This window comes from Boleophthalmus pectinirostris, unplaced genomic scaffold (genome assembly GCF_026225935.1).
Source record: "Boleophthalmus pectinirostris isolate CB_2022bp ecotype Guang Dong unplaced genomic scaffold, ASM2622593v1 HiC_scaffold_6, whole genome shotgun sequence".
Lineage (NCBI taxonomy): Eukaryota > Metazoa > Chordata > Actinopteri > Gobiiformes > Gobiidae > Boleophthalmus > Boleophthalmus pectinirostris.
In genome coordinates this window covers 27,052,094-27,070,888 of record NW_026571447.1, presented here as the reverse complement: position 1 = coordinate 27,070,888, position 18,795 = coordinate 27,052,094, and the positions used below count along the sequence as shown (strand labels likewise).

The 18,795-nt window shown below is 37.0% G+C and overlaps 2 protein-coding genes across 2 annotated transcripts; both read right to left on the bottom strand.

Annotated features, from left to right (window-relative positions):
* Nucleotides 1–1,029: 1,029 nt before the first annotated feature.
* pdp1 (pyruvate dehydrogenase phosphatase catalytic subunit 1) lies at nucleotides 1,030–8,254 on the bottom strand. The gene is made up of 9 exons (XM_055164220.1): nucleotides 8,156–8,254; nucleotides 6,535–6,778; nucleotides 6,289–6,456; nucleotides 5,981–6,192; nucleotides 5,170–5,251; nucleotides 4,589–4,683; nucleotides 3,873–4,041; nucleotides 3,477–3,695; nucleotides 1,030–3,056 (listed from the first exon to the last, which is right to left on the bottom strand). Exons 2-9 carry the CDS (start codon nucleotides 6,763–6,765, stop codon nucleotides 2,694–2,696), a joined length of 1,539 nt encoding a protein of 512 aa, XP_055020195.1. The 5' UTR covers nucleotides 6,766–6,778; nucleotides 8,156–8,254; the 3' UTR covers nucleotides 1,030–2,693.
* Nucleotides 8,255–8,708: 454 nt separating this feature from the next.
* On the bottom strand, nucleotides 8,709–17,304 carry tmem67 (transmembrane protein 67). The gene is made up of 27 exons (XM_055163813.1): nucleotides 17,097–17,304; nucleotides 16,584–16,669; nucleotides 16,396–16,486; nucleotides 16,206–16,305; nucleotides 15,882–15,945; nucleotides 15,715–15,786; nucleotides 15,544–15,606; nucleotides 15,050–15,204; nucleotides 14,609–14,717; nucleotides 14,426–14,512; nucleotides 14,243–14,308; nucleotides 13,934–14,078; nucleotides 13,742–13,862; nucleotides 13,558–13,663; nucleotides 13,129–13,185; nucleotides 12,955–13,053; nucleotides 12,780–12,878; nucleotides 12,085–12,171; nucleotides 11,904–12,006; nucleotides 11,529–11,668; nucleotides 11,014–11,235; nucleotides 10,810–10,926; nucleotides 10,613–10,729; nucleotides 10,433–10,540; nucleotides 10,177–10,279; nucleotides 8,921–9,063; nucleotides 8,709–8,843 (listed from the first exon to the last, which is right to left on the bottom strand). The coding sequence occupies exons 1-27, from the start codon at nucleotides 17,296–17,298 to the stop codon at nucleotides 8,763–8,765; spliced, it is 2,943 nt and encodes a 980-aa protein (XP_055019788.1). The 5' UTR covers nucleotides 17,299–17,304; the 3' UTR covers nucleotides 8,709–8,762.
* Between the last annotated feature and the right edge of the window lie 1,491 nt (nucleotides 17,305–18,795).

Below are 18,795 nucleotides of genomic sequence, written 5' to 3'. Positions count from 1 at the left end.
AGGGACTAATGCATGAACACAACTTAAGAAAATAGCTTTAAACAGTGGGTATGTTTACATGGTCTGTCAAAATCACATAACTAGATAACCCAATATTTATCTAACTAACTAATGTTTTTTAAGTTGTGTGTTACATACTCAAAAGAAATCTAACACCAAAACACCCATGTGTCACTTAATCAACAGGTTTTTAGAGTATGAGTTGTATTTGGAAGACAAACTGGGTATATTATATATTTTTTGGAGTGCACATAAACATCATTGTCAAATATAATGCAAACTAATACCAAATACCCACACACAGCAAATTAATAAATTTCATGAATTCCAAATAAAATAAATAATAGGGATGTAGCAATATCCAAAACTCTTGGTACGATATTTTCATGATATACGTCTCATGGTTCGATATTTATAGTGATATTTTGTGGAGACTAACAAAATTGTGAATGTTACTTCTTTCTTTTAAAATGCTTTGGTTCTGTGGTAATTCAAAGAATTAAGATTTAAAAGTGTTTGTAAGAATTACTTCTTCATGTAATTGGCACTGAAATGGAGCAAAGGATCATGTCCTATGTAGTTCCCTTTGTTTTTGTACCTATTTTGCTGCACTATAACTTAAGAGACTTGTAATTCGATATATTGTGATGGTCCACGATATTATTGTGAAACTTTTGACGAAATGATATCATGATATTTCGGTTCTTGTTACATCCCTAATAAACTGTAACCTACATAAAAAACAAACAAAAAATATAAACTGACAGTTATAGTGTAGTAATATTGTTTTTAAAGCCTAGGGTCAGAGAACTATAGGCTGCAAGAAATATACCTCATCATGGGAATATCTGTCATAAAAGGGCAATGTACTGGAAAACATATCCTATTCTGCACGTGTAGCATGTACTCTAACACCATCTAGTGCCCTGATGCCAAACTACTGCATTTCCTGAGCCACATGAAAAGACCCCTGTCCATAACAGGACAGTAGGACAAAGTTCAGGGTTCAACAAACTCCCCAACACCAAAACCACTAAATGTGCAGTCAGCATTTATTTAGTCCCTACAAAAACAGGCCCATGAAGGAACAGTGAGTGTACATAAACTTACATGAACAATGGTTACATAGTTTTTAATAAATAAGTATACATGACACCATAATGTATTGCAAATGTTTCAATGGAAGGTAATAACATCTCACTGTAACAAAAATGAAAAGGTTTTAAATGTAACAACACAAATAAATGCAATGTTAAATGTTTTATAGGTGCACGATGTAACTTTTCTGGGTGATAGTCTCCATGGAGATGTTATTCTTTGCCTGGAACGTTCCACAGTATGGCACTGAACAAAAGCATTTATTCAGATACAGGTCTGTGGTGAGGCAGCCTTGCTCACACTAAGAACACATGTTTTTCAATGTATTTTAGATGTAAAAATATTAAAATTTAATGCCATACTGTTGAACAATCCAGAGGCAAAGCAATAACAGGGATACAATATTACATCCAGTTAAAAACAGGTAAGATGCAACTTTTGGTAAATGTATGGAACACAATAAATATTAGTTGCACAAAGAAAAAAACAACTTCCTTCAGTAAAAAAAAAACAAAAAACATACAAGATGAGAACTATCAAACATATGATTCCTTTTTTTTGGCACATTTTGGAAACCAACTTATTATCTTCACACATTTATCCCAACACTTACTCAAACACTGATACATTCCCTTATATATGTGAAAAGCAAACTATTTAAAAAAAAACCTTGCAAGGTAAAATAAACCACTTTTGGAGATTTAAAAAAAGAGAAAAAACATACATGTCGCATAAAATGTATGTGCTAAAATGGGACTTAAAAAATAAATTTTTATCATTTTAAAATACAAACGTGTGGTGTTGCAGAAGTAGCATTAAAAGTGTTTAGAGTGCAGCCTCTTTGGAATATACTTAAGTCATTCAGCAAACAAAAGAATGGCCCTTTTGGCTCAAATGAGAGAGTAACAGTAAGATATGCTTGAAATATTTTAGCGAAAAAACAAGATGTGACCAGTAACCACATAAACAGCATTATACAAACATAAAAACCCCTTTATAAATAATGTTATATAGTGTTATACTCAACTGTATTTTTTTTTTTTTTACAGATTTACTGCCGAAAATCAATATGTCCACATGAGTTAAAAATGACCTGAATTCAGAATCTAGTTGTACTTACTATTAGGATACATAGATTATAAAACTTCATGAATTTCCCTCACATAATTGGCTGATAATTTATGAAAACTTTTGAAAATTAGTTAAATAATCCAAGTTAATTTAGTAGCATGATTGTAAACTATTCAATTGAAATTAAACCTTGCATTCAATAATGAATTTAAAGGTGCACTATGTAACTTTTCTGAAAGAGGGTCCGCCACCTGCTTGACTCCATGGAGATGTTACTGCTTTGCCTAGATTCTTCCACAATATGCCATTCAACTTTTCTGGAGTGAAGGAGTTTTTCCTGGTTATTTTTAACAATATTAACACTTGTAATTGAATAACTTCATGATATAAATTAAATCCCTCCACCAGAAAAGTTACGTAGTGCGACTTTAGTCATTTTAACTCTTGTAGACATGGCCCAGGACTATGGCAAAAATTGCAATAGGCCGACAGTTCATAGCTTTTCCTCAGGACTGCTCTTCTTGTCATTGACCTCCAATTACATGAGGATTAAACTGAGCTATTATAATAGTAATGTCATCTCTGTACATACGGGCTAGCTCTTCGGGTAAAGACAACATTTTGGACAACCTTTCGTGGTCCACTGTCCCAAATTCGTTGTTGCCGACTGCGTGCCGCATCAGGTGGGTTGCAGAGTTCTGGTCTTCAAAAGCAGAGGACATGCGTGCCTTCCTCTCCTCCAGAAGCCCCTGCATCTGCCCCAGTGTGACCTTGTAGCCCCCCACCTTGAGAGGCTGACGCTGATGCACTCCAGTTAGATACTCCCCCACGATGCGGACCACCTCCTGTCTGTGAAGAGTCTCCCAAAGTCCGTCTGAGCCAATTACCTGCAGAAATAAATACAGGGACTGTAATGCATATGACAGGTTTTCATGTTTTTCTAATAATTACTTGGTTTGGTGAAATATTATTATCTCACAAACGGTCAATAACATCGTGTGTGGTGCCTTCAGTGGCCACTGCAATCTCAAGTACTATGTGACATCACACAGGACTGCCCTGAGTACAGCCAGGCATTTCTGATTACAAACGTGGCTGCAGATCACATTGTTGCTTATATTTCCACATCCCGCTCCCCCCCCTCACGCTTTTATTTAGATCTTAAGGCACTACTTAATCAGCTCTTGGCGATGTGGTTTGGGGAGTTTAAGTGTTTAGTCCCACTTTAAACCTTCATTTAATACAATCAAGGTGTCACATATATTTTCTAGTTTAATGATTGCGAAATATATAAAAATAATGCTCACCAGAAAGCGGTCCTGTGGCCTCAGCCGGTGGTAGGTGATCTCTGGCTCCGCGGTGAGGTACGGGGGTGTGTGGTAGTTTGGGGGAATAAACTTTGTGTGCTCGTTTTCATGAAGCTGGTCAGGCCCAGACTCCAACACTCGCTTCTGCAGCTCAATGCTCCATTTGAACTTTACATCACCAAACGCACGGAAAGGCATGAGAAGACCTAGCAGGCGATCCTAAGGACAATAAAGATAACTTGTAACAAATGTAATGTTTGGCAGTGCAAAGGTATATTATTATTTTTGTATGTTGATCACTTCAAAAGACAATACAACGCCCACCTAATAAAAAAAATAAAAAATAAAAATCAGAAATCAAGAATATTAGAGCTGATAACTGAAAAAGTGTAGTACCTGTCTGATTACAGTCTTTCTTTCTGATGGAGGATGCTCGCTCCTGATCCGAGCCACTTCATTCTCATTTTGAGCATTGTGGTCATGGGAAAGAGTGTGAGCACTGAATGTACCATCCTCCTCCTGCACTCCGAGCACTGCCCGAGCGTCACCAGAGTTGGCTATAAATCTGAAACAAGAGACAGAGACATTCTCATAAAAACTTAGTGATTAACCTTTTTTCATGGCCAATCCAATCCAAAGAAAACAATGGCTCTTTTGATATTTTGTTTTTTATCTTTTTTTTTTTTTTTAATTATTATTATTTTCCCTATATATTGTAATTTAAATTTACTAAAAACTAACCCACAACCACCTTTTTTTAAAACCACAAAACTATAAGAGCTTAATCTTAAGCCAGCAGGTCAACTATTGATCTGTGCTGAAGATTTATGGCTGATATCTGATAAACTAAAAAGGGCAAATATCTAACCACCAATATATGGGTTTATATCTAAAAGGAATATTATTGCCTATGTTAATAAAGTAGGACTTATGTGAATACTCAAACTGATTTGTGATTTAAAAAGAAGGTATGTAAATCAATTACAATGGGTTCTATACAAATAGTTTATAGTTAATAATACCTCAATTGTCTCTACCTCTACATTAGAGAGGACAATAATATTCATGTCAGTTTCCTGGGTTATAATTAATATATGTGATGATGTACGTACAGATCTGGTCCATCGATGTGAGCCACACAGGCTGTGGCCCCAGAAAAGGCCACTCTCAGGACCCAGTAGTGCAGGAAGGCGTTGGGATCTCCCACCTGCAGCACATAATACACTCAATGACGCATTGAATTTATAAAGTGCCTTTCAAAACACCCAAACCATTATTCATTCACTCTATACTCAGTGGTGGTAAGCTCCTGTTACAGCCACAGCTGCCCTGGGGTAGACTGATTGAAGTGAGGCTGCACCATAAACACTAACACATCATATTCATTCTAGGCGCTGTGGGTGAACTCTTTTGCCTAAGGATGGAATAACAATATCCGCTAGAGCCACTACTACCTCCCCCATTAGTCAGTAAATTCTCTGCAGAGGTGATGAAACCAGAGCTCCTCGTAAAGTTTATATTTGGCTGAAGACGCAGCAGGAAGAAGAGGTGATCTATAAACCTGAAACACTCCCTGTGTCACCTCCTCATGCTGGGGAGCAGTTCTGAAGTTGCACAAATCTTCTGAGAAATGTGTTGTGTGTGTGAGAGATGTGTCATTTTGTTTGTACTACACAGAGCAGAGCACACGTACCTGAGCCTCCAATGACATGTCATTGTCCAGTCTCTTAAAGGCATTTAACAGAGCCTCACGTGTGTCTGGGACCTCCCCCGGACTAAAACACAAAATGAGTCATGTTATAAATAAAACCAGTCACAAATCGCTTTTTTTTTTGGCAAAACCTTAACATCGGCACTCTTTCTCCCTTCATCAGTGTGACATCCATTTGAAGTTTGCAGATTAATCGTAATTAGAATAAATATTTTTCTGTGAAATATACATAATGTAAATAATATTACATTGGACTTTTCATGACATCCAAGCACTTTACAGTGCATTATTCATTCACTCTGTACTCGAGGAAGCAACATCTGCAGCCATAACTGCCCTGGGATTCAACCATCACTAACAAATCATGTTCATATTAGGCAAGGTGTCTTTCCTAACAACAGCCCTTATAGCCCCTGGTATTCTGAGCTGTCTCCCATCCAAATATTTATTGATTGATTTTCTTATTTTTATTGATTGATTTATCAATGTTTCAATGTATATTATTCTTGTCTTGTCTTGTTTCTATTAGTTCATTTGGTCTGATACATAATTCTGCTGACTCTTTAGAGGTAAATGTTTTACATTGCTGTGTGAAGCAATCTGGAAACTATCTTGTTTATAAAATGTGCTATACAAATAAAGTTGGATTGGATAGGAAGTACTAACCATATCCAAGAGAGTTTATCTTCAGAGATGAGATGAGATTGGGCATTGTCTAAGTAGAATGCCCACAAGAGAAGTTATATACCTGTAATAAGATGATATACATAAAAAGCGCATGGACTTGGCTTACTTTGTTAGGTCTATGAGCTCCTGCCAGTATGTCCTGAGGCTGTTGAAGTACAACATCTGCGCCTCTCGGCTGAAGTAGTCGTTTGGGTGTTTGTGCCACTGCAGGATGGGACTCAGGGCACGGCCGGCCTCCACCGCAGCCTCCAGCTCACACAGGGTGTCATGGGGCAGCAGAGACACAGCAATGTAATAGAACAACCGCTCACTCAGAGCCTAGAGGAAAACAGAGGAATAACTCAGAGCTAAATATATGACACAACACAGAGCAATCCTGTCACTGTTAACAAAATGACATGAGCGTGTCTTTACCTGAGCACATGCACAGCCTGCGTGACCATCAAACACTCCCAGTAACATTCCTCGTGTCTGCAGACATGTAGCTGCACTGCGGCGGTCTTCTATCGGAGCATTTGCTGGGAGCTGGTTACTCTCAAAACCTGCCACTGCTGAGACATTCTTCCCATCAAACTCTGGAACCTAAAAACATAATAATATATTACATTAAAATTCATACAGAGAGCGTTTTTAACCTGCAGCTTGCACGTCACCACACACCTTGAAGCTGTACTCATTGGCTTTCAGAATGGAGTTGACCTGAGGAGGGGTCAAAATGTAGCTGCGTAGCACAGAGCTCGTCTGGTAACTCCTGGAGCCCAAAGCACGTCTCCATGGTGATTTCCGAGAAGAGGGCCCAAAGTGGGGCAGCTGGTGCTGGCATGGTAACAGACAGGGGGCCAGTGCTTTGGCTCTGGGTAAACCCCTCAGGACCTGAGACGTCACGACCATGGCTCAAGGTGCTCTGTGGACAGAACGTACAGTCAATGGACAAAGACAAACATACAGCTGCTCCAATGCTCTATATTACAGGGGTCACACGGGCCTCTCAGGCCATTAGGCAAACAGTGAGCAAAGAAACCGGCAGGAAAACTATTGATGCTGAGACAATGGAAACTCCACAGTGCTGCTAAGAACAACACCACTTCATATTAAAATCAGCCATTGTTCCAAACTGAAATGAGATTAATGAGTAACGTTTGTTCTCACTAAACAAGGTAAAGTCATCCAAGTACATATCCAATTCATATGTATAGCCTGTAAATCATTTGCACTTGAAAACAGCACAGAGCAATCACAAACACTTATCACAGATTTAAACTGATTGACTGAATCAATTTAAAAAAGTCGGAAACTGAAGAAGAAAGCCTGGAACTGAAGCAGCAGCTTGGAGCTGCTTGTGGAGCTTTTGTCCAGCTGACAGAACTGAATTTCTCTTTTAACAAGTATGCATTAGACCCAGAGTGGCTCTGTACCTTAAAAAGGCAAAATATCTTATATGCTTTAAACCAAAGATTCAGGTGTTTCTACAAATATTTTTTAACATAAGGTTTTATACCATGAATAAAACCTTATAGTAAAAAAATAAAATTCACCTTATGTTAAAAAAATAAGATGAATTTTGAACTCAGTGCAGCGGTCTCTTGACCCCTGCTCTCCTGTCCAGCTTTATAAAGCGTGGTTCACAGGACAGCCTAAAATAGCTTGGACTAGAGTTTCAGTCCTATATTTGAGTAACAGTCTGTCAGTCCATGACCTACTGAGTTAGATCCAATTATTATATAATCAATGGGATCACCTGCAAATACCATCAGTGTCAGCAGAGTGGATGAGCCAATTGGGCTAGTGGAGATCTAGTACAAAACCTCTCTCTTTAATGCAAACAAAAACTAGAATCTATGAATTCACTTCAAATTATACCTTGAAAGGCTTTGAGAGGACACTGGAATGATGGAAATATGAGCCATCCTTTCCCCTCTGCAGAAAGTTGCCATGTTTGTTGACATTTAGCATGGCTCTTTAGCAGCTAGTGCCAAGGTAACCTCTCTGTGACCAGCCTCAAGGCAATTAGCCAACAGTGCAAAATTGTACAGTGATATAAAGAGCTGCTATAACTGTGATGAAAGCGCTGTTGTGCATGTATAAAGGTTTTTAAGTGACATTTCCAAAACACTGAGAGCCAAGGAGACGAATTTAGGCTAAAGCTAGTAGTGTTACCCCCCTCCTACTATGCTACGCTCTCTTGGGCGTTTCCGCTAAATATCAAATCTACACGCAAAACAAGTCACATTATACAAACACGGACATATAGAGCCGCTGTTATGGAGGACGCAGTACTCACCTTAACGCGACGAACATGAAGTTATAAAAGTTCATGTCTTCAGAGCAGATCTTGAGGTCGGAGTCATTCAGGGCTGAGTCTCTTCTGCGCCCATTGGCTCAAACCCGCGCAGCTCAGCCGTTTCCACGCCCTCCCAAAGATATAAAAGCCTCTATAATAGATTTTATTTGAGCAGTGTATGAAAATATATTTTGTAATCAAGCAAAAATATGTTATAGCTTTAATATATATATATATATATATATATATATTAAAAAAAACTCACTCGTTATTACACTGTTATTACAACTATATTATCACTAATGCAACAGCCAATATTCCTATTCCTATCTAAAAAGCACATGGTTACTTAGTATTTTAATACATGCACACTTCTTATTGCATTCTGCTTATAAGACTAGAGCAGTCAATAACTAAATTTTGCCACTGTTCAAGTTCTGTTATATTACAATTATATAAGAAAGTACAAGACACTTGATTTAAGCAAAACTTTAATATTAAAACAATACAAACATCCATACAAAAATATATTTACAATGCTGTAAAAAACAAACAGGCTTTTCAAAAATCAAATTCAATATTACAATAAGCTATTTAAAAAAACACTCTATATGAGAAATCGCTCATCCACTAGTGTCTTATTTGCTAGATTCTTTCTTCCAAGAGCATTGCGAATCACTCTGAAGATCTGATTATGACAAAGATTATTAGATTTTCAAATGTAGTCTTTACATAATAATTAGATGTTGGATTTGTGGCTCTTACCATCTGTTGCAAGTATGTGAGGATAGCAGCAAGCACAAAGTTCTGAGAACCAAGGTCCACCACACAGAAGAACAGTGTATCAAAGATCAGCAGTGTGGCTTCATTTCCATAAAACAGCAAATCACTAAAGGAATGGGCCTCATCTAAAAACAAAAAATGAGAAATGAATAACCACATATAATTTAACTATGTACATACAGTAGAGTTTCCCATTTCTGGAGACAATTATGACAGTCACCTTGGCCTGTTTTGGTCTAAAAGCAAGATGAAGTGATTGCATAGGGTTCCAATTAAGTTAAAGTCTTCTAAAGTCTATAAAGTCCATAATATTTAATCTGCAAGACATTTCTGTAGTTTTCCATATAAACGAATGGAATGTTTAACTGGAAACCTGATTTCAAGGAAGTCTGATTCAGTAGCAGTCTGTAATAAATGTGAGTGGGATAAGATAAATATGTTTTAAAAACTGCTATGACCTGTTTTTCTTCATGGAAATGTTGTTGCTTTACTTTACCCTTGAATGCAGGAATGATCAACAATAAAAATGAAAAACATGTATTCTTACAGTGAGTGGGTGTCACCTCTCCAGATCTGTAACTTGTCCTGTTATTGCTTGCTTATTTCCGTGAAGATAGATACGTTTAATGCCATACTGATGTACATTCCAGACAATGCAATAACATCTCCATGGAGACAGGCAGGTGTCCCTTCACCAGAAAAGGTTTGTAGTGGACCTTTATATATCTTTACTCTATTATATATTTTAATCTGTTTGGATTTTCAGTGCCTCCATAGTGTAGTAGAAACATGTGGGAAAACATAGTGTGGTGGAAATTTATACTGTGAATAAAAGGTTTCAGTCTGTCTTTGTGTAAATTAATGTGATTTCTATCCAAGACCCGTCATTAACATATGTAAAGTTCTGCAGATACATGTGTCTCCCCCCCACAGGAAACCCTTTATTGTTTTACCTGTACTCAAGTTTGAAAGCTGATTAACTCATGACTGTGAAACAAAAGTCACCCTGCTTTGATATGTATATAACTGTGTAATTGTGACATAAACGCTTAGAGCTCAGATACTTTGGGGGGAGAAGGGGCTGGACTAGGAGGTTGACTCTGGGGAGACAATCGGTGAGGGGTCTGCTGTACCAAAGAACAAACCTTTACCTGTATTTCATCAACTCACCAGACTTTGCAAATGAATATACATAAGTTTCCATAACAACTGTACAAAGAAAGTCATATTGATCTTACCAGTGTAGAAGATACTTTTGTCATTTGGTTCAAGAAACTCCATCCCGATCACACGTTCAAGCATTAGTTTGTCTCTAACAATGTAGTCCAAAGCAGGGTGGGCCTATGATAAACAAAGCAATTAAACACATTTATTTCATTCAAAGATGGCTTTAGTAGCTGATAAGTCAGAAGTTACTTTTTAATAGTAAACTAGTCAAACAGTTATTTTGATTGTACATTGTGGTCCAGAGAATTTGATGTATGATTTACTAACATGGTTGATAACTGCTCCGAGGAAGTGATTCATTGTGTTGTAGGCTCTCGTGCACTGTTCAAAGTGGTTTCCAGAGGACGAGTCTAACAGTCGGGCTGGCCTATATCTCTGTGAAACAAGAGATTTAAAATAATAAATATATAAAATGTAAATTATAATGAGGATGATTTAGACACACACCCTGTTGAGTGGCTCTCTTATTCTGTCGTATTGACTTCTTAAAGGAATCGCGAGAGAGATCTGAAACGTCTGAGTGTCTGTGTTGGGAAGCAGACCCCTTTGACCACACAAAGATTCCTTACAAAATAAAAGATAAAGATAGTTTTGTTACATATTTTAAAGTGAATGTCACAACATAGATAAACAATAGTACATACCCCTTCACGTTTTAAATTGTTGTTCATTTCCTCCATGTTTGTATCAGCGTGGCCATGAACTGAGCGCCCATGGATGTAATAACCAAAACATCGGTGGGATAAGAGCAGCACAGATATCTAAATGGAAAAGTTGTAGAAACGTCTCAATTTTCATATCACTAAAACAAAACTATATTTGGTAGTTCTACAAATCAGTCTACTAACATTACTGATGGAGCAGAGATCCACAAACTGCCTGATTTTGTCCTCAACAAAGCATTCATAGAAAAGAGTGAAAAAGATAACTTGCAGCAGCCCAATGCAAAGCCACAGTGCTGTAGTGACCCCATAGCGCAGAATCAGGCTGTAGGATGGGGTGTATGCCTCTGGGGGGCGCTCTAACAATGGTGATGGGTCCCTCAGAGCCAAGTTAGAGAAACCCACTACCTAAAGAAACAGTAATATGTGAGTAATAACATATTATTATTTAAAAATGACTTAAACATGCACTATGAAACCTGCCACCTGTTTGTCCCAGTGGAGATGTTACTACCTGGAATATTCCAAGGTATGGCATTAAACATAGCTATCTTTTTTACTGGTGAAAATACCTTGAACAAGATACATTTTTACTGTAAACAAATTTAATGCCACACTGTGGAACTTTTCAGGTAAAGTAGGTGGCATACACTCCATCTGAAAGGTTATATGGTGACCTTTTAAAGTTGTTTATTATTTACCTCAAGAAAGAACAGCACAGCCATGATTTGAAATGTGGGGCAAATCTTTCGAATTGTCTGGATTTCGTTCCATTCATTTGCCACAAAATAAGTCCTCCAGATGCTCACAGGGGCAGGGTCACGTTTCACTTCACCACCAGCTGAAGTAAATGTAAACATATTTGGCAACTGTTTATAATAACTAGGTGTAAATTAGCCTTAATAAAGCATGAACAAAGACTTAATTTATAATGAACAAATGACTAGTTACTAAGCCTGAATCATTCTTAAGTAATGATTTGTTCATTATGTAGTGTTTGTTCATGCTTTATTAAGGCTAATTAAGTTATTATTAATTGTAAAAAGACAAATACAATGAAATAAAGCCCAAAGTACCTTGGATGGTTTTGGTGCCAGTTTTGTTGCGTGGCCTCTCCCAGTCGATTAAGAACATATCCACAGACAACTGAAGGATCAGTTTGTGAAAAAATTGGACTCCCTGATTAAAAAAATAAATAAATTTTAGTGTTGACTGCCTTTCATATCAGTGCATCTTTTGTCTACATTTTTGTCTCACCTTCAGCGCGAAAGCACAACTGATGTACGTGACAAACTGTTCTTCTTGGGCTGGAAGTGGTAATAACACAGAAACAAACCGCTGGGCCTGAATAAAGTAAATACAAAAGAGAATGAAAACTCCAATAATTTGTCTTGTGAAAAAAAAACAACAACAAAAATGCTGCAATAGTGCTAGATCAGAAAAGGACTTGCCTTTAATGTCTGTTCAGAGGAAAATTCAGAAAGTGGCAGTAGAAAGAGCATGCAGTAAACACAGAAGTTATAAATCAAAAAGAGAAGAATTAGACATATTTTAAGACGAAGTAACCAGACACAAGATCTCAGTCTGGACTCCCCTTACACTGCACTTGCGGCCAGGACAAACAGAACCCAGCAATCATGCTTGTTAATTTTTAAGGTATATTTTATTGTCCTTGTAGAGAAATTAATCCTCTGCATTTGACACTTCAGCGAAGAAAAGTCAAAAGAAGGGACCCATCTCCGGATCCTGAGCTGGGCTTGATCAGACTACCTCAGCTGAAGGATTTTTAAATACTGTGCTTTTTCTTTTTCTGTGACTCATGTCTAGTTGCTTGTTTGTTTGTTCCGCCCATACAAGAAAGTAAAATAACATGCAGCACTCCCAAACCACTCACAGATACAGCAAAGAGCCCAGCTTTGCTCAGATATCAAGAGTGTACATTGGCACTTCACCTTGTAAAATATGAGCCAGTAAAGTGCCGTTCCAACAGTGACGACGAAGAAAACATTGGCCAGATCTCCCGCATAGAATAACAAAAACTTGAATACAGTCTGCAGAAAGACAAGAAAATGTTTAATGCGCAAAGATTTTTTCAATTAAAGAATTTAATAATGAAAAATAGAATACCCCTGCGTCAATGAGCGATGAAGCAATCCTCCTCTTCCAGCTGACAGTTTTTAGCAGTGAATACAAAATCGCCACACCTCCCAAAACACCAAGCGCCGTCTGTGCATAAGAACATCACACATCATCAAATCAAGACAAAAATCTAATCTGCAGTATTTACCTCCATTCACTTACATTCATTTTCAAGTTTGACTCACTCTGGTCCATCTCATACTCCACAGAAAAGGACGTCTGTAAATGAAGTCAAATATTTGTCATATCACCTACATGTACCTATTTTAAAGGTGCACAATGTAATCTAAGTGTCTGCCACTAGGGAGATGGAATTTCTTCTCCTAGAATGTTCCTTAGTGTGGCATTAAAATTATCTATCTTGGATTTATTGTTTTTTATTGGTCTAAAGTAACTCGAAATACATGTATACTGTGAGTAGGCTTGCCTCTCCACAGATCAGATCTACTATAAGTTGGACAAATATAAGTTTAATGCATAAATACAGAGATAGAGAGAAGCAGGTGACAGAGCTTCCACCAGAAAAGTTACATAGTGCACCTTTAAGCTTTATTCATAATTATTTGTTGATATGAATCATCTTAAACTTACAGTCACTTTCTGAGTGTTGATATCTGTGATGGGGACATCGTTGTAGGTCACTGTGATCAAAGGCGGAAATACCTGCCCCTCCTGAGTCCGAGGAACCAGCTGAAATCTGATTAAGAAAAACACACATTAAATTAAACAACCCACATAAACACTGCATATATCACTAAGTTGTATTCAATCTCACTTTATTTTCAGACTTTGGACCACACGAATAACTTTAGGATTTGAACTCAAGATCTTGTCTCGGCCACTCAAAGTATCCACGAGGAACAAGCGGCGAGACAGGTACCAGTTTCTGATGCTTTCTGTTTGAAGCATAATTAGTCAAATTAACTTTCTCATTATAAAGTATAGTGTGACAAAGAACAAAAAGTACCTTGGTTGATGAATCTTCCATTGTACTGTTGGTTGTTGACTAGTGTGGGTAGTGGAAGAAGCTTTTTGTTCCCAAGATCCATGAAGACATCATAGAACAATGGTTCCGGATGAGAAGTCAACAGGTCTTTGACAGAGAGAGTACACTGCAGACACACAATTATAATAATAATAGTAGTAGTAATTTACTTGTATTCTGTGAATCTGCTTTTCTTTTATTGAGCGATAACTGTTTCTGACTTTCTGTTGGTTAAATCTTTTATTAAGTCTTGTGAAACATTTCAAATTTTGATAAAGAAGAGATACTCACACTTTCTTGGTATGATGTCCCAAAATTATAAGCTGCTGCCTGCCTGATAGTTGTGTCTGGACAAAGCTGAGATAGGGAAAGGTCCACAGATCAGTTGTTATATGTAAATAAATAAAAATAAATAAATAAATAAATGAATAATACAAATAAATAAATAAAATAAAAAATGTAATTGGTCATTACCTGTAGATCACCTGGACCTATCTTTTCCCATCCAAGAAACTCTCCTCTCACATCATAAACAGCAGCAACCAGATTAATGGCAGTAAACTGTAAAACAAACAAACAAAAGATCAAATAAATGATCTTATCTGAGTTACATGCTACCAGGTTAAGTTCAGTCTTTGTCATCAGTCTTCATATTACTTCATTTTTCCCTCTGAAACTGAATCCAATAGGCACTGGATTTGTCTGAAGCACTCTAACAGCCAGTCCCGGCTCTTCTCCATAGTAAAGCCAGGGCAAGTTGACTCTCCTAAAAATAAATGATACTATAGTTAAAGGTAAAATGCAAATACTAAAAAAAAAAATTCTAAAAACTCCTATAAAAGCATCTACAGGTGGGCAATATACACCATTTCCCTTATCATAAGTTTTGTTATTAAGATCTGCAAAATTGTAAATGACATGCAGGCAAATAATTCCTAGCTGATTTTAAACAGTTTAAAAAGATATAATATATAGAATTCATTACTTAATTGTTATGTTGACAGATGGCCATTGCTTGAAACCCATAAATAGTTTTACAAATCAAAAAGACACAAAATTAGTCAGCAACCCCTTCATCTATACATCAATTATAATTACCAATAGGAAATGTCGTGTGTGGAGCTCAGAGATGCTCTTGATCTGAAGATGGTGTTGAAAAGTCCACAGGCGTCAGTGCTCACGCCGCTGAAAGAGTGCATGTTCAGCACACACATGTTCCCAAGAGCCTGGCACGCAGTCAGGTTAGAGAAAACCTGCAACAATAACCAAACAAATGTGAATGAGACACAAATAGTTATAGTATATTGTTATAACTTATACTAGCTTTCTACCATGTTTTTACCAAGTTCCTTCATCAAAAGCCTGACAAGTCCTGAATGATATCTCTGTATTTTTTCATACAGAGGTGAAGTGTGTATTTTGAATCTGAACCAAGAAGCTATTTGAATTGTCTGCTATTATTTGATAGTAAAAAAAAAAAAAACATTTTGTAGCAAGAATGTATCATATGCCTCAGATAATTATAGGCTTTTAAACGTTTAAAAATGTTGTTTTATAGACAGAAAGTGAGTGGAAACATATATCCATATTACCAGGCATGCGGCTGCAGAGGAGTACAGATTTCTGACAAACCATGCTGAGTGCACGTTAATCTTCTGCAAGAGACACAAGAAAATAAAGTTTACCCTGAGTTCAATGAAAAACACAACACCCAGCATTCATCAGTGCAACTACAGAAGAACTATAGATAAAGGAAAACGTACCAATTGAGCAAAGTTCACACTTGGATTTACATTGATTGGCAGACTTCCTGATGGAAAACATAATCCCCCGGACTGCGGAAAAAAGATATTTGAGCATAACAAAATAGTAGAAGTTGTTGTTGTACACAGTAGTCGTAGTTGTAGAAGTAGTGTTTTGCCACACTCACGAGAATACCAGGAGAACCACATGCACAAGAGGTATCAACGAAAGAGGCCTGACATCTCTCGCACCTAAAAAAATTAATTACAGAAAATAATAGCTTTTGACATAATATTTTTAAGAAGAAATTGACCAGTATTAGTTATATTAACCATGAATGTGAGCATTATAAAAGTATTATTCAGTTAGGCAGTTTTCAAGGTTGGAAGCCAAAAGAACATGATGCCACAACATAAATTATTAAGGCAATCCCAATACAATATAGATCAACATTTCTCAGTACTTTATGGATAAAACGTAGACTCTTGTTGTCATAAAGTATAGTTCTTACCTGTCTCCATTGATGTTCGGGACTGAAGAGGCTGGTTTGCTGCCACTACACACCTCACACTGGCCTTCCTCTAAAATGTTCCCTTTAAGATCTCTCTCAACTGAAAAAAACAAAACAAAAAACAAAACAGAGAAATGTGAAGTTTAATTATCATGAAACAAATGTATTACACTACGTATTATGCACTTACTAAGGACACTCCCCACTGGACATGTGCAAAACCCCTCATCACTTAGAACACCCGGACAGCGAATACAGCCAAACCCATCCTTCGTTACACCCTGCACCACAAGAAAACACGCAGATGAATTCAAATAAATGATACACACATTTTATGGTTCATTGCCATATTATAAAGTACATAAAAGGTACACTTACTGGTTTATCTGTAGGACACTTTTCACAAACAGATGATTTTTCTGTGGTAAGAGCAAAATATCCAACTTTGCAGACGCAAGAAAGACCTATGAAAGATTGTCATTATTATTGTCACATTGTTTAAAATCATCTGTGCACAGAATAATACTGAGGTCCATGATACCAGATAAGTCCATGTTTAGTCCTGGTGTATTGGAGTACTCTATGGTTCTATTTTTAGCACTCTGTTTGGTTTTGAGCTGCCTGCAAAGCCTCCTCTAAGGAAAGATGTTGTAAATTAGCACATTTCCTACATTTGGAGCATACATTTGGTTTGTCCAGTGTAATGTAATTGCTACATTCATATCAAATGTATAAATAAAAATGGTTTGGACCTGTTTTAGTCTATATTTCGTACGTATGTACAAGTATTGATTTGTAACATAACGAAGTTCCGGTCACCTGTGGCATCTACAGTTTTTGTCTTATATTCATTTTAGCATTTTTAACTTCATGAGTGTAGCATCCACAAACCTGTGCTACTGCGGCGTTGGTTGGAGCCACAGCTTGCACACGAGAGACTGGAAATATCATAAAACTCCTCCGTGCCGCAGTTTTGAGGCTCTTTAAACGGTATAATGTACTGCTGACCGTTCACGTTAATGTTAAGAAAATGAAAAAACATAAAAATGAAACAAAATGAGGATAAAAAAGATGATAGCGTCCCCGTCGCCATGGTAAACAACAGACTACTTCCTTTTGTTTTACGGCAGACGAGGCGCGGGTTGTACGTTGCTGCCCCCACTGGTCAGGCGATATAATATACACATAAATATACTACTACTACTACTACTACTACTACTACTACTACTACTACTACTACTACTACTACTACTACTACTACTACTACTACTATTAATAATAATAATAATAATAATTTCAAAATATTATCAAGTAGACATTTCTTCTGTAGTTTACCTAAATAAATGCAAATATAAAATACATTAAAAATTCTTCACTATGTCTTGTTTTAATTATGTACAAAAAAATACAAAAATACGGTCTTTGGCATGTACATGTGGCTAAAGCTGTACATATTTTGGACATATAAATCTGAAAAATTAAAGGAGCCAGGTTATAATTTCGTTGACAGAAGAAAAAATGCAGAGAGGATTTTATCTTATTCTAGACTTTTCAGATCTTTTATGCTGCTCCCCCTTCTCATTTAACCTCTTAAAGTTGTATTTGGAGCGATTTGTCCATGTCTGAGTCATCTTTAATCACTTATTTACAAGAAGCCACTATGTATAACCATGGACTGTATGTACAACAGTATGTAAGTAGAAATATCAGTGTTAGGATTGCATAATTTAATGATCTCGTTTGTGCCTCTACTTGGTCTTCAAGTCCCTTTTGCGACTTTTGAATGTTAGTAGGCAACAAAGTTAGGCTGACCAGGTTTTCAAAATTAAACTAAACTGCGACACACCTGGGTTGGGAGAGTTGGTATAAATAAAAATGTGAAAAGAGTGTGTAAAATTGTGCATTCTTGTGTCAGTCATAATCTGAAGGACTTCTGTCATTGCATTTTTTGTTTGTTTGTTTTATGGTCATTCACAAACATGCATTTCTGTATTTTGGCAAAACAAATGACAATTTATGCTCCTCTTTACTGTTGGCAGGGATCAGATTGGTAAAAATTTGCGTGTGATAGTCCTGTTTCAGTTTTAGTTTAGTCCTTGTGTAGCCCTAGTTTAGATCAAATTGGTCAAAAATAGGGACACCTGGGACATTTCTTGTATAAAACTGGGACAAATCACTAGTTTTTTATAAATCTGATGGGGCAGGGGACACAGGACTCAAAAGTGGGACCGGTGAATAGGGATGTCTAAACAAAATGTGATTTTGTGATGCCAGTGTAGGCTGTCTGATATGATAGATATACTTTTTTGATAAAGTATTCATGAGAAACAGGGATGATTATAATTTTAGGCCAGTGCTTGAGTATTTAGTTTGCAACAGTAAGCTACAGTAGGCTATTTATCTCTATTTCTAGAATTAGTGATCCAGAATAACATATTTTTCATATATTCATATTTAGAGTCTAACCTGAGAAAGAACAAGCCTAGAGTGACCTGACATCCATATTTACCTGGGACAGTCCCAATTTTGAGCCCAGTGCCCCCTGTCCCAGCAGATTTTTCCAAAACCAGTGATTTATCCCAGTTTTATA